Consider the following 15,992-nt stretch of genomic DNA (forward strand, 5'->3'; position numbering starts at 1 on the left):
CGTAGATGTAAGCATAAAATGGCTACCATATGGCGTATTTCGCTGCCTGTGGTGCTGCCGCCTTCAACCGCTTTTCTTCTTCCAGCAGTGTAGCGTGCTCAGCGTCTGTCTACTTTTTCTTTGTGTCACGGACCGCTCACGTCTCACGGACCGCTGGCATTCAAAAGAGCACAGGCAACCTCTCTATCTCACTTTTGAACGTCGCTATTGGAAATGACAAACAAAGCTTCAGCGTTCTAGAAGTTACAGCTTGAGTGATATTGTGAGCAAACATTAGGAAGAAATCGAAGAAATATTTTTTTAACTTGTTTGGGAAGTATCTAGCGTACGTAATGCAGTCCTGTACAAAAGGGTTGGGGGCCGATGACCGCACTTTCTTAACTTTTGACTGGTTGCCCGGATGATCTCGTTTTGTTCTCGATGCGCGGGTGTTCTCGTTTGAGTGCCCGGATAACGGCTCTGGCCACTGGCTTTGGGCTCAAGGTCACGTGAAGGTCGCCAACAACGGGAGCTAAAAGCATTTCATGCTTAATATGCGTGTACGTGTGGTGCATCCCACTTTGTTCGAAACATGCTGGAACCTGCGAGCGCGCTTCGCCGGTGAGTGGAGTTGAGCACACGATGACAGCTTTTCCAATTTCCCTCTCTTCGTCGAAGCGATTCTCCAGAGTTTGTATGCGCCGAGTGAGACAACTTGCCCCTCTCGATCTACCTCTTCTGGCTCATTTATGTGATTCGCCTCCCTAGCTCATTACCGCCACGCGATGCTCTAGAAATGCGATTCTATGTGCCAATGTCGTATTCACGTAAACGTGGCTATGTTCACTTCCACATAGAACAAGATGCCTTTGCGAGGGCACCCCTCCTGGTCTTATTATCTCCGAGAGTTAGATTTGGGCCACTGACTTCGTCCCACTGCATATATTTTGCTGTCATGATGGTACCACAAGTCTACGCTTCTAGATCTCGTGTGGCTTGCACTTATTTGACAGATTGGGATATAGTCACGTTGCTGCATTGCGACTGCGAAGATTACATTAAGAGAACGCGACAAATAACGCCTTTTTACAAGTACCGTTGTATTTACGCCCGAGAGAAGACCGCGTGTTATTCTAACTTAGAACATGTTGTTTTTAAGGTTAAAACGTGTTTGCAATGACAATTGGCTCCAAATGGCCCAGAAGAAGCCCTGGAAAGTATGTAGCCTAAACTTAACAGATCATTATAAAAAAAAAACTTTTACGAACAGGATATGGTATTTAAGGGAAACGGTTATGTATCTAATTATATGTATACATGCGATGATGTCTAATGCAACAGTGGGATGGAACTCTTGCAGTTGGTTGCTAAGCGTCTTGAACCTCTGCGAAGCATTCTTTTTCGGTACTTGTGCTGAATCACAACCCAAACAAAGCCATAAAACCTTACCAGATTAATCAGTACGCACTACAAGTTTGACTCCAACTCCTAACGCAGTATTTTGAGTACATACCTACATTTTCATAGCTCAAATCTCAAGCTATGTCCAGACATACTAGTACAGCTACGAACGTCATAACAAATTTGTAAAAATTTTCAGTTTTATACGGTTGTGAAAAATGCGGGAGCATTGACAAAGGCAACGATGACGACAAGTTCTGCTATTTAATCTTGTTGTCGCGTTTCGTAGCGAAACTATATAAATGTCGGAGGCGTCGTGAATTCATCACTATTTTACGACACATTTACTTTATTATTCCTTCTCGTGTAGCATTCATATTTAGTGTATCACTTTGTGCCGAGGCACGTGAGAAAGCCCCACGAAGAAGTATACTTTCAAATTGTTTGCGAACAGTTTCTCCGCACCATTGCATCGAATAATTTTCGTAGAATGATTGTGGTCGGGAAGAACTGAGGGAATGACTTACAATATCCCTATCAGAAACACCCATAAGTCTCACATCTACTAAACCCAAATGAACATACGGGGGTCCCATATGAAAATTTGGATGACCTGTGGCGGTAGCTCAGGGGCTATGGAGTTACGCTGCTAAGCTTGAGGTCGCGGGTTCAATTTCGGTGACGGTGGCCGCATATCGATAGGAGTGAAATGCCAAAACAATCTGGTACTTCAATTTACGTGCACGTCAATGAACTCCTGGGAGTGAAAATTGTTCCTGAATCTACCCACTACGGCGTGCCAGATGATCAGATCTCGGTTTTGGCAGGTAAAACTCCAGAATTAATTATTTTAATAAAAATCCCTACGCTTTGAGTGTCATACGGGGGCATGCCCCATATGGTGCATGATAAGGTTCTTTTATATGGGATCCTCATACGTTCGTATAGTCATATTGGACATGCCCGTGTGATATATAGGAACATACAGGTTTCATATTGGGACTCGTATATGTTCACATGGGATACGGGGCATACGGTGTTTTTCGGAAGGGGCAGTGTCATCGTAATGTAAATTAATAGTCCCTTTAAAAATAATACCACGCATTATTATTTTGCGTCCTTGAGTGTTCTCCTGCAAGAAACTTCCTCTAAAATAAAAAATGAGACCACGAGTAAAGAAATCAATGTAAATATGACACCTACAACCAATATTTTAGTGCTCTCGCCTAAAAAAGTGCCGCTCAGTGAAAACAGCGTGAATATTTGATTACCTAAACAGCCCGCAGAAAGGTAAGACCAATACAATTCAGAGGCGTCGTGATTTGGGTTGGAATTCACGAAGCTTTTCTGTAGTAAGTGTATCTGCCATTGTAAGTGTATCTGCCATCACACGAACCCGGCCATGCACCGTCACTAATAATAATAACATAATCAGGATTGGCTGGTATTTTCTCTTTATAACAATTTCACCTTAATAGCTCATTGTGAATACGTGCTGTGCTGCGTAATAGAGCAGCTCGATATGAGAGGCTGCTTGTTGCACTCACCTTGCTGTCACCGCTTCTGCATTCACTGCGATCATACCACCACTTGTTTTCTAGGCGAGCCAGGTCTCCATTTTCTTTCATGCTGAGAACAGCGAGATTCAGCCGGTCCCTGCGGACAAAAAAAAAAAAGCAGCGTGAGTGTCGTTTCCGGTACATAGTGAGTTTCCGAGGCATTCGTTTTATTCCCTTGTGATTCAAGAACGGCAACGTTAGCAGTAGCAAAAGAAAGAAAATGCAAGCAAAGGCAAGTGTAGTACAGCAAGTGTATGCATGATATTCGCAACGATTCTGTTTCGCATAAGCTAGACAAACACATATTCTTGCTCGTTTACGAGTGTTGGAACCATCGGGATAAATGAAACGGCATGGGTAAACATTCCTACTAGTAGGCTTTGGTTTTAAGACAGAGTACATGTTTTTCTCTGTTCGTCACTGTCTGAATACATTCATTCTTGAATTTCATCATTCTTCGTTGTTGCATAATTCAAGCTTTTAAGAAGAGCCGTCACCTCTCCGCTGTGAGCAAGTAATGACGCTTTCTTTACATTGAAATGAGTGGTGAAGTTTGCATTTTGCCGGTATACAACTCAACTGGGGCGCCAAGACATTGCGAATTGGGAGCAGTACGATTAGCTTAAGCTAGAAATTATCACATATGCGTGATTTCCTGCTCATGTATGGTTAATCTCAGAAGTTGACTTAGATGGTGATGACACCGCAAATCCTTTGCATGTGTTTTAAAATTTTAATTCCTATCTTTTCTCTGTGTACATATTTTACTTCATTTATGTCTGCAGTAAATCAAGCTTGCGGTAGAATGCAGATGATTGTTCTTAGTTGTTGCCTGTAACTCTCTTGTATAGTTCTATGAGGTCGTTTACATTATTTTGCTCCGTCATAACGGTACTGTGGTGCAGAAGTATCTTCTGACACAAGCACAGCGCATGGTTAATTTCTCTATAAATAGCTGATCGATCGTTCATCTTGGGAAGCCGTAACACTGACCATCTATTATTAACCTACTCAATGACTGATGCAAGCCGTTTTTATCCCAGAATTTGTCCTTGAGACGGTTGCTTGTTGCTGTCTCTTTAGCCGCACGATTTCGCACTTCACGGACTCGATAGTGCAAGCAATGGAGTACGCCCTGTGAAACCTGCAGTGGATGGACTTTGATGATTATCTGGATATATGATCGAGCCTTTTCGCATCATTACATAAGGAGTGAACTGTCATTGCTCTGGCAGCAAAAAACATGTGATTCCTCAATGAAAGCCGCATCAAGTTGCGTGACTCATGAGAAGGCAAACAATTTTTTTTTGAAATTTCGCTCGTAGCAGTACAGACGACGTGCAACTGCAGTAACCTGAACACGAATAGAAAAAACGGATAGCTAGTCCATTCATCTCAAGTGCCTGAGTTAGTGTTTGAAAGTGGCTGAATTTGTTAATTTCTGAAGTCATATCGTCATGTTCTTTCCCTTTTCCACTTGAAAGCTGTCTTTTCTGATTGATGATATCTTTGCTGATTTGAGGTAATAATCTTTGCCGAACAGTTTATACCCGAAGAAAATGTAGCGATTCATAAATACTTAGCGGTTGGCAGCGCCGAGGTCGTACCATTCGTGCGACTTCCAAAAGAACGCTTGCAACAGCTTTTCACTAAGTTGTCGAATTTGCCTGGCATGAAGAAACACCTCCATATATATATATATATATATATATATATATATATATATATATATATATTCACATAAATGTGTTGCATAATAACAGAATTGTGCGGCAATAATCGCACCGACGTTTTGTCTGCACGATTTCGAGGTCTTGCGCGCGATCCTCCAACACGCCCCCAAATCGCCTTCCGCGATAGCGCAGTGGCAGTATAGGGTTGCGTTTCTGTGCCCTAGATGTCGCGGGTTTGATCCCTGGCCGTGGTGGCCGCATTTCAATGGGAGCGACCTGCACAAACGCTCGTGTATTTAGATTTAGGGGTGCGTCAGAGAACCCCCGGTCGTCAAAATTATTCCGGAGTCCCTCACTACGGCGTGCCTCATAATACGTGCCTTTGTTCTGAGGTTTTACGCGCCTTTTGGCACGTGAAAGCCCCGAACCGAATAAATTTTAATTTAACGCCGCCGAACCTTGAAGGCCGCACTATTGGCGCAGTAGAATCGTTCTCCGCCACCAGGTGACGTCATCACCCTACTAGATTTATTTAACTATTCATTGATTTGCTTATTTAGACCTGGATAGCAGACTATCGGCCAGATACAAAGGAAGTGGTCTTGGACCAGCATCCTCATGGCGAGGTTTCTCCGCTTTGGCTTCAGCAAAAGGCATCCATCAGCTGTGTACAAAGATAATCAGTCAATCACTACATTGTTTAAAGGTTTGATAGAATGTATATGAAAAGTAGCGTGGATTTCTGGAAGTTGAGGGAAGCAGCAGACGGTTCTCTGAGAACACTGATGGTCATCTACTGTGAGTACAGGAGTAATAGTCAGCAAATCGGTTAATGAGAGTATTATCACGCTAGGCAGAGTCATTATTGTGCTCAAAAGGTGCTGCAGGGCCCCTATGCTGCAGGGGGGAGGGGGTGTTTTCTGGGGTGATCATTTTTATTGAACTCTTTTCTGTTCTCCTTTACCACATTCCTGAGAGGATGGCAATAAAATAATCGGCTCTTTGTGGTAAATGATCTGTGGCAACCCATTGTGTATTAAACCTTCTCTTCATTTATAAATTAACCTTTTTGTCTTGCTCTCTAGCTTCTTATTCTCTGATTTCCTATTGAAAAATAACCTCGAATTCTAGAGTCGTGGTCTGCTGGGCACTTCACGAATGATTGTGATGTAATTGTACCGCAAACACACAACGGCTGAGGAGGCTACAGGGTCAGAAGCGATTCTTTTACCTTGCTGTGTCTCATGTTCGTATGTACTTGGCGGCTTTCGGACAATTTGCATTCTAACAAAACTTTATGCCATCGAGAAAGAAGCGATGACATGAGAATGGTCTCCGTACCTCAGATTAGAGCCAAGCGGCGTTGCGACGCCATATCCCTTGGCGTCGAGGTTCCTGCCCACCTTCATGGTGTCGCAGGGATGTCTCTCGTTGATGTAGTCGTTCTTGGTGGACTCCATGAGGAAGGCATACTTGCCCTTGGACTCGCGCACGCGCCGAATGCCTTCTTCGTACGTAGACGTGAAGACGTGCTTGCGGGTGTTCATGAACTCCCACATTCGCGCGTAGACGGCGATTTTGGAGCGCTGAAATGAAGCGAAGCACGCGTTAATGGGGCAACCGTGTCACAGATTACCACCCTCTGCCAAGCGCGCACGTAACACCACCACATGTAAAGAGAGAGAGAGAGAGCAAGGAGAGGAAAGAGCAGGGAGGTCAACCACGCGAGCGTCTGGTTTGCTACCCTACACCGGGGATAAAGGAAAGAGGGAATAGACATAGAAAAAAAAAGAGACGCCTACATGAGCGCCTGATGCGTCTATAGCTACAACATGGAGCAGGAGTTTCAATCCGTTTGAAGCAACGGTAGAAAGCAAATGTTGGTGTAGGTGAATATAAAAAAAAGTGCTGTAGGTATTAGATGTACGGAAACAGAGCTCTCATTTACCGATCCCAGATTGGCCTAGAGTACCACAAGAGTAAAATAATAAGAAAGCTCTTTGAAGCTTAGCGTTATACTTCTTACTCATCAATACTTATGTCGAGACAGTAGGCGAAAAAGTACACTAAAGAGATGGATTTCATTCATTTAATGACATAACAGCTGTCCTTAGTACGCTGCGCTGCGACCTAAAAAGAATTTGTCTTACCAAGCATAGCGCGCTCACCAACATTTGTCGACAAAGCGAAAAAATGCGCAGGGCATAAATTTATTGTACCATCATAGTTCATCGATGACAGACATCCTTGATATAATATTTATATACGACAGCAAGCTGATCAACACCTCATAAGCAATATTAACTGTTTATTCTTACAAGTGAAAATATATGGGTACATAAACTCAGCTAATATGATTCATATAGAGAGCCCAAGGACAGCCAGATTGTATTTTTGTTAGGGGAGGCAAATGTAATGGAAGTGTACGCCATTTTCAACAGAAGCACAATAGGATCGTGCTATGTCATCGTTTGAGAACAATCTAATGTTCACTAATTGAGTGCTATATTTTACATAATACAATAATCGTCTGTGACTTGAAGTGCCACTCACAAACGCCTACTCCTTCCTCGTCGGAATGACTGGAAGTCCCTAATTTCAAGTTTATGGCGGCAAATAGGCTATTGCGCACATCCTGTGTAGTTGTTCACGTTTCAATCTACAAAGAAACGCTCTCTGCACTACCCTCAGCAAGCTTCACAGCCATCCCCTTGCGGAAAACAGAACTGTTGGAACCCTGGTCCCAGCCGGCATCCTACGGAGTTGACGTAAAAACAGTAGTGTAGCTTTTAAAATCATCGATACTGAATTAAACGCTGCAATCTTTGTCAGTTGCCTTTCTTGAGCATCCGTTGAGAGATTCTCTTCATATCTTCTCTTCATTGAAAGGGAAGCTTTCTTCACCTCTTCCTCTGGATTTGGCGTTCGTCTTCGTTTTCTCACTGTATATATTTGTGGATATATATACACATAGACAACTTGGCCCGCCGTGTATGTGCCCGAATAGACAATTTGGCCTAGTGGATGAGTTGCACATTGGGTATGTGCAACTAGGTATGTGCCTCTGGTCCTGGGCTCATTCCTGGCCGGTTCCCCAGAATGGATGTGTCAAAGGGATACTCGGGGTATGAAGCCTTAAACGTCGCACTTCTTTGGAAATTCACCTTTAATCAACATTCTTTCCTCATCAACGAGCATCGTACGTTGCCTTTGTCCTCGGGACGCGGACAGCTGACAGGTCCATGTGGTGAGGCTGTGCTTGTGACATGTGCTTCGCGTCATTTGTATTCCAACGCTAAGTTGGATCTGCATATCTTTTCCCTCATATTTTCAACTTTTCCCCTTACCCCGGTGCACAGTAGCCAACTGGACAGCCACTCTGATTAACCTGTCCGCCTTTCATATCTTACTTTATTTTCTCTCGTGGTATAATCCAAGTTCCTGCAACTCCTTACAGAGATCAACAACATTGTTTCAAGAATAAACGAATAGTTTGTTGACGCGCTGACTAACGCAAATAGCTCCTATCATTTTGGTTCGACATTGAAGGAGTTGCGTTTCTGACGCGTAAAAGCACACGAAGTTCCATGCTGTTTGCAATGACAAAGATACCGGGCTAGCCTTTTCAAAACTCGAAAATCTTGCCACAGTCGGCGCAGGAATGGAAAAAACAACTGGCGCTAACACTACTTTTTCCAGACTGACCTTTTCTGTCTATAGAAAGTGAACAAATGTGGTTATACTGCGCTTATATACAACGAGAGCGCGCAGCAGTAAGCAAGGCAAGGTTGACAGATAATGCACAAAGTACGGTTAAAAATGAATACTTCGCCGAATTAAATTGAGGCTAAGCAGGCATTCACAGCAGAATTGCGTGCTAACAAAGCCATCTTTCAGTTATGTGCTTCTGCAGCTCACACTTGCGTAAGATTTCTGTATTTGTTTGAGATGACAAAATGTGTATGACATCAAATAATATGTATCGAAACGATTTCAGTAGACTTCGCCTTAGAGTGCTTATTGTGGTCAATTAGTATGTTGCATCGTAGGAAACCAGAGCACGCACAACACAGATTAAGAGACAAAAGACACGACACATGATACACGACAAGACACTCTCGGTCTAGGTTCGTGCGCCAGTTCTCTACGATGGAATCATATCAACTTGCTTAGCTTACCATTGTTCTACGATGGTGCTTTGTGTTCGTTCTCCTTTCATGCTAGATACCATGACGTGGGTGATGTGTGCACCTTGTTCAAGGTGTGGTGAGCTTAGTTATATTACTTTTTAACTGTGACGTATAATCGATTAATTATGTATCATACACATTTCTGATTACCAGTCCGAATAGGTCCTAAATATTATCACAAGTGTCACTCATATTAAAAGGTAATTCCTGCTTTTTTACAGCAACGCTGTATATGGCTAGGCGAAACTAAAATCCGTCCGTCCGATGTGCGCAGAAACTATCATCATCAGCAATGGCTCGAGCGTCGTCTTCTTCCAACGCTGGCTCCGTTGCCGCTCATCAGACCAGCGTAGAATTTCACTTCTCTTGTGTCATCGTAATAGGGAGGTCCGCGTTTACGGGGGTATGAGCCATTGCATAGGGGGTATGAACCATTCATTGTCTTACGAGACGAACAGATTTAATTTTGAAGCAAATTAATTTTGAAGAATCGCAAGCAGCAATGCGACAACGGCGGACGGCGGGCATACCGTCAGTGACGTCGTTCTCTCCGTCGCAGCCGAACGTGCGTGCAACCTTATTAAGAAACCCAATGATGTAACCAATAATTGAGAAATACTTTAATGAACCGTCGGGATTAACCCAGTGATAAACTCCGGGGCCGCACGTTTCAGCTACGCTGATTAACCATCTGTACGGAGTGCTTGGGCGGTGATTTTTTATTACCGATAGTTTTTAGACACAGAGGGCACCTCATGCAGGATTATATACTTACCACAAACTTTGCTGAAATTCGCCAGAGCTTGTGCAATTAGGAAAAATAATATATCAAGCTTCTCCTTTAGGCAGAATGATATTTTTCTCGGGCATCAGGAGGAGCGTTTGGAGGCATTTGCTTGCTGCTATATTATTTCACTTTTATATTGGATAAGGCTCCAATAGTGAAGAAAAGTAATTCAAAATTAATATAATAAAAGAAAATAAACTTACTGATGCACATCCGATGGACAACTATTTTGACAAGAAGCATGTACTACCTAAACAGAAACTGAGCTGCTCTCACTGAAGAATTTGTTGGATTTGGAGCTCAGACTTCATTCCCTGATAAAGTATCATAAGATATCTCGGCTTTCTGTCATACATTGACTTACCCGGAAGAACTCTTGAGTAGAAGAGAAGGATAGCGTGCCGTACTCGACCTCCGTTTGCTTGGCAAGGTCGTCGGCGGAATTGATGGGCGTGACCATTCTCTCGACGGTCAAGAAGGCGGCCAGGTTGGCAGTGTAGCTCGATATGATGATGAGCGTGAAGAACCACCACACACTGCCAACGATGCGACCGGCCACCGATCTGGAAGGAAAGGCCCAGACTTCAGGGCGGGCTGTTTTAGAACGAGGCATCCGCACTGAGTGGCAGAACTTAAGAACCGAAGTAAGGCATTGCCGAGATTGCTGTGGTCAGGTAGTGGAAAAGGCTTACAGTTGATGAGGATTATCTGCTTACCTGAAACTAACATACAGGCTTTCAAGGTTAGTATAATTTATGGGTATTCGGCGTGCTTCTACGGTAAATCATATGAATATACAACAGCCGATCCGGTCAAGGCAAATTTGTGCTTTTTATCTGTACTTCTGACAACTGTAATCCTAATTATGAACTCTTAGCCAAGAAACTTTGACACCTGAATTTATCATGGGCTTCTACGTAAAAATAATGAACTACACTGCAGGGTTTCTGAAGGGGCCCTTCTCTACTAAGGCCAATGTTACAACAAGCGCAGTTTTTTAAACAAAGCAAACCATGAGAGCATAAATAGATCCTTGTATTCTGTCATTCACGTAAACTTCACAGTATAATGTGCGAACAGCCAATCCACGAACAAAGGTGTGATGCTTCCGCTTAGTATTCGTACTTGCTATTTACATGCATAGATATGGACACACGTAACATCCCGGTCTAGAAATAGAAGTGAAGAAGAAGAAGAAAAGAAGATGTCGGTAAAGAGAGCTTGTAAGAACAAGGTATATAGCTGCTTTTGATGTGAGTTCATATACAGCTAACAAGCTACAGCAAAAAAGAATGCAAGTGAGTAGAAAAAGAGGCTTATCTCGAACGACCCTGAACGGCAACACAACGCCTCGCTCTAGGGTTATTTGCCCGTCAGGGCCAATTCGTCTCCGGGCCCCGCAGTCCTGGGCGCCATCCACCGATAAGGTTACGACATCTGCCCGTCGTCAGTGTGGGTAAGGTTTCCATCAACTTAACACCAGGCATGGGCGAAAAGCACAAATGCTGTGCGGCAACTGATATAAGATGTAAGAGGATTACTCGCCGCCGGAGAAGAGCAGAGAAAATAGGAGGGTAGCGACGCGACAGGATCACGCGACTGGCAACGCTCCCTGGGTGATCAACTAGAGATCGTATACAGCGGGCCTTTGCCCTCTAAGACGCTGGCTATAAATGGAACCAATAAATTTCTTGTTACGGGCGTACTCCCGGCGACAATGTTTCAAAGGAGAGCGTTGGCGACAAGACAGTGAGAAACCTTAGAAACAAGGATTGGAAGATTGACCTTAGAAAGAATATGCACTTCCTTCCTCATTCGAAGCATGCCATTACTGACGCATGTTCATCTTTCAGTTTTAAATCGGTGTTTATTTATTGCGGTTTTTATCACTTCTTGCACATAGCACAGGTGTATATGAATGCAGGTGTAGAGAATACGAAATAAAAATATTATGAATGCATGATAATATGACTCATACGTAAGCAATATCAGTTACCGCCTACAGATTAATTTGCACAAGCCTTGTCAGGACCCGAAGACGAATTGCGTGTTGTTTTTGAATACGTCAACTTTCTTATGTAACTTTCATGCAGTGCTTGAACGCACTTATATTGCAGGCGCGCGCCACTTTTGCCACTAAGTACACTAACGGACAAGAAATAGCATCAGGTTGAAGTACCACTACTTTTCAATAACATTCGACTAAGTGCAAAGCGAGAGAATCTAAGAAAAAAATTGAGAATAAATTATAGAGTAATGGCAAACATTATGTGCAAATACTCAACCGTTGGAACGAATGGAGGATAGTTAATAAATAGCGCTCTGTCACTCCGAGGCTGCAACACTCGACAAACATACTCTGGAAGACTTCAAAAAATGCCACATCTCGCTGGTGAGTTATATTCTCGCACACATGCAAAAAGACAACGACGTCGGCTACAGTAGTGATGCTAGCTTGTCTAAGAAGTGCAGAATGAATATGATGTGAGTGTAGCATGGGGCACGGACACTGACGTTCTTGGTGACAGAAATTGTCTCACACGCGGTGAAGTTTCCATCATTTTTAGCGGAATTCTCGCGAGTTTCAGGCTTTTTCGTTCCTTGCAGCGAGCGACACGTGGTCACGTGACCATAGTGCACTTGTGTACATGTGTGCACATGCTTTCTGTGGTGCGTGCGTCGTTCGAGCGGGACAGGCAACGGAACAAAAACAAAACATCAAAAAACAGAAACGGGCCGAGTGGTGGAAACGGTGCCCACACTGAGAGTTGAAGGGAGCTGCCCGGAACGGGGTGCACTCTGGCTCCCCTGCAAGTCGGCTCCTTTGCAAGCCATGTCGTGTGCTGCATCCTAGCTACTTAATGTCTTGTTCCTCTGAAACATTGTATATTACCAAGAGTCGCTCGGAAGTGGAGCCTAGTGTCATTCTGCTAGACTTCAGGTGTACCTGCAGTACACGGACAATTTGTCTTAAAGCTCGTCAGCTAAGAACTATTTGCTCAGAGCACTGGGGCCTGAACTAGCTCGGAGCGTTGGTGCACGATCCAGCAGGCACATAATATTAGCCACACAGAGCGCAGCACGGAGGTGACTGGTTTCTAGTCTTACAGCCATGCTTGTGGCGTGTTTTGTTTAGCCTAGTTGACCCACGTTTGCTTATCGGCGGTTGTGCAAAGACGAGGTGTCGTCGTTCCTCAACGAAAGCGCAATAACGCCTTGTTGTCCAAAGGACTGGGCATGCCTTTTCTCCCTAAATGTAGTATTTCTTTATTTTAAACATCACCCATGATATCTCAGCAGTGTAGCAATACTCCTCATGCATGAGAACTTTAACTGTGAGTGAAGGTTCTACACTTGTATGCATTGTTCTGAGCGCTAGTTGCATTTACTCCTGTTGTGGCTCGCAATCGGGGGGGCCGCAGAGGAAGCGCAGCAGCTGGCGCGGCGCGCTACATGGTTCACCTGCGTGCAGAGCTAGGCTAGTTTTCATCGGAATAGACATTAAACTACGGCTGTTCTGCATTTTCTTTCATTGTTGCGCCTCGAGAGCCGCGATTGTCTCTGGAATCCATATCTTCACAGTGGCTTCTCCTCGATCCTCGAGCAACGGTTACACACTTTACACCACTACGTGTAAGGTGGCAGCAGCACACGATACGGTTTGCAAACGGTGCCGTGAGTGCAAGCGGGCTCCCCGGGTCTCCTACCTGGGGCAGATGTCGCACCCCTGTTGCATGAAGGCTCCCAGGGAGAACCAGAGACTGTTGTAGAGCGAGAAGTCGTTGGACACCGAGGGCCCCACGAACGTCTCCTCGTAGCGCCACTCGTGTGGCGAGAACCGGCTGACGAGGAAGAGCACCACCGAGACGCCCACGTAGGCGAATATGATGCACATCCAGATCTCTCGCGACAGCGGGTTCATGAAGGAGAACACTCCGGGCTTCATTTTCATGGGCTTCTTGATCATGATGCTGATTCCCAACGACATGAAGGGCTTGGTGAAGTCGATCACCCGCTCCCGGGCTGACGTGATAGTCAGGGGTGCGATAGCAATGTCCGCCTCCTGCAACGGAACCGCATTGAACAACAGCATAAGCGTGGTTAAGCGCGGTCTGGTTGTTCTGCCACCAAGGCCGACGTAAAGTTCGGCGAGGTGAAAGCATTGTATCAGTTTGCCGCACGACCACCCTGACACAAACGACAAAACCTTGGAGGGAACACACCTGTGCAACTGGCAACTCATATAGCCCTTTCTGTCTTGACTGAATGACTTGTTCTGTTCGCAAAATATACAGCATGTCTCTGGCTTTATCCACAACGCTATATTGTAATGGCTGCAAACGGTGCCAGAGAACACCAACGACGAGTAAGGAGACTGAGACGAGCATAAGGAGCCTTGTTATCGCCTTGGTCTCCTTACTTGTCCTTCGGGTTCTCTACCGCCGTTTGCAGCCATAACAGGACCAACTAACCAGCCCAACAATTCGTTTGAACCGGCTATACTGTACCATGAATGAACAATGGTAATGCATGAAATTATTCCTTCCTGTATTTAGCAGTTCGCTAGCCCACCTGGGGCAGCAATTGGCATTTTAAGAGAAACTGTAGAAAAATATATCTACAGCACTTCTCGTATAGCCTAAAGAAACAACTAGCCCGTGTCCAAGCTAAATGCTTGATTGAAGTTACCATCTGTGAGCTCCGCAGTGTCCAAGTTAGCTGTGAGTGCTCTTAGGACTACCAGATTTATTCTGACCAGCTAGGTTCATTACACGCGTCATTACAACAGCGTGATGGGAGCACTATGACTTTAAACGTGCACCTAAACTGGCCTCATTAAAGTGCGGCCGTCGCAATATTTCATCCGACGACGTCCTGATCAGTAGCAGAACGATACAGATAACCTAAAATGAAGACTGGTTATGAATTGTGCAGCTTAAAACAGATTTACAATAATCCACAATATCGGCATAAAAACACACCCTATTACCAATTCACATGTAAACTGACTGCCTCTACGTGACTGTTTTCTAGCAAATCTGTGATACAATCACTTTATACTCGAATCACTCAAAAGCGTATAGCTAAACGAATACTTTTATGTGCAAACACAGCCGCATAAGTTGCAAATGTGCATCTATTTAAACAACCAAACTTCGTTAGTCTGATAATTAGAGGCAACGTTTGAATCGACAAGGAGGGTGCATGGGAAAGTAACACGGCATGGCGACAATCTAAGTACGCTGTGGGAACTTATGCTAGCCTCAGCAAGGGCATATCCAGGCCCACTTAGAGGTTTATGGGAGATTCGAACGGAAGATACTGGATGCGTCAGGTTTAAACCTCATACGGTTGGTGTATGGACTTCAGAAAACGTGCCAGCTGGACTTAACTCTCTTTGCGTATGATAGACCCACAAACAGTGCCAGAAGTGTACTAATTTCTGTTCGCCTCGGGGCTTGCAGAGAATCGAAAACGCATATCGTGAAAGAACAGCTGAGCGTATCCGGTAGACCATTGAAAAAGTTGTAAACTATGCTTGTAAAACATTTAGGCAAGCTCTCAAAGTCGGGGAGCAGTTAGTAGAGCCAACGTCGAACTACGAAGTTCAGCGAAGTTAGGAGTAGCGAAAAATTTTTAACCTTTCGGTGTAAAAGAACGTGTAAAATTTTCAAACAGATACATTGCATACGTATACTTCTAACCACGGTGTAAGAAGATAGGTGTTCCGACGGCGCGCCCGCGCTGGGGCGAGAGAGCGGCCACTTCGTGTGACCGGAAGTGAGCGCCGCCGCTAGGGGCAGCACGTGTTTAGGAGGCCTTGGAGAAGCGGCACAACAGTGGATAATTTACGACCTCCGTCGGCATTTAAACACCTAATACCCAAAGATATGCAATTTTAGTTATTTAGATGCCAAATCCTGAGCAGGTAGAAGGTTTCATGCCACTTACAGTCAAAATACCGTCATTTCAAACTCGAGAAAGACGCGTCGTCTGCTCGAGCAGACGGCGCGCTGCGCTTACCGCTGCTCGCCGCGTCGGAGTCAATGGGAATGTCGGAAGAAATATGAAGGGACGTTCCTACAACCAAGTAGAGTCATTTTAAGCAGGCGAACGACATATATTCATCGAAATAAAGCACTTCTGCCGCGCGTGCCCATAAAAGCGCCAGCAAACCGAGCGACAAAGTGGCCCCCAGAACAGGTGCTGCCCCTTGCGGCTGCGGCGTGCGTAGAGTCACACTAAGTGGCCGCGCCTCGCGCCGCCGTCGGATCACCTTCCTTTTTTACACCGCGCTTCTAACTCTCTGCGCCTTTAGACTTGCGTTAAATTATTGGGGAAGTTCTGAAACGCTAACTTAAGAGCATCGCTGGATATATAGGGTTGTGCTTCTGCAATGTCG

At 44.7% G+C, this 15,992-nt stretch overlaps 1 protein-coding gene across 3 annotated transcripts in view; it reads right to left on the reverse strand.

Annotated features, from left to right (window-relative positions):
* The window catches only part of LOC119449971 (glutamate receptor 1), a 193,426-nt gene that overhangs the window by 15,733 nt on the left and 161,701 nt on the right, over window positions 1-15,992 (reverse strand). For all 3 annotated transcript variants that reach the window (XM_037713291.2, XM_037713290.2, XM_037713292.2), the window contains 4 exons: window positions 13,297-13,652; window positions 9,954-10,152; window positions 5,954-6,198; window positions 2,928-3,036 (listed from right to left, as the gene is read on the reverse strand). In XM_037713291.2, the coding sequence (XP_037569219.1) occupies window positions 2,928-3,036; window positions 5,954-6,198; window positions 9,954-10,152; window positions 13,297-13,652 (909 nt within the window). The remainder of the gene's footprint in view (window positions 1-2,927; window positions 3,037-5,953; window positions 6,199-9,953; window positions 10,153-13,296; window positions 13,653-15,992) is intronic.

This window comes from Dermacentor silvarum, chromosome 4 (assembly GCF_013339745.2).
Source record: "Dermacentor silvarum isolate Dsil-2018 chromosome 4, BIME_Dsil_1.4, whole genome shotgun sequence".
NCBI lineage: Eukaryota > Metazoa > Arthropoda > Arachnida > Ixodida > Ixodidae > Dermacentor > Dermacentor silvarum.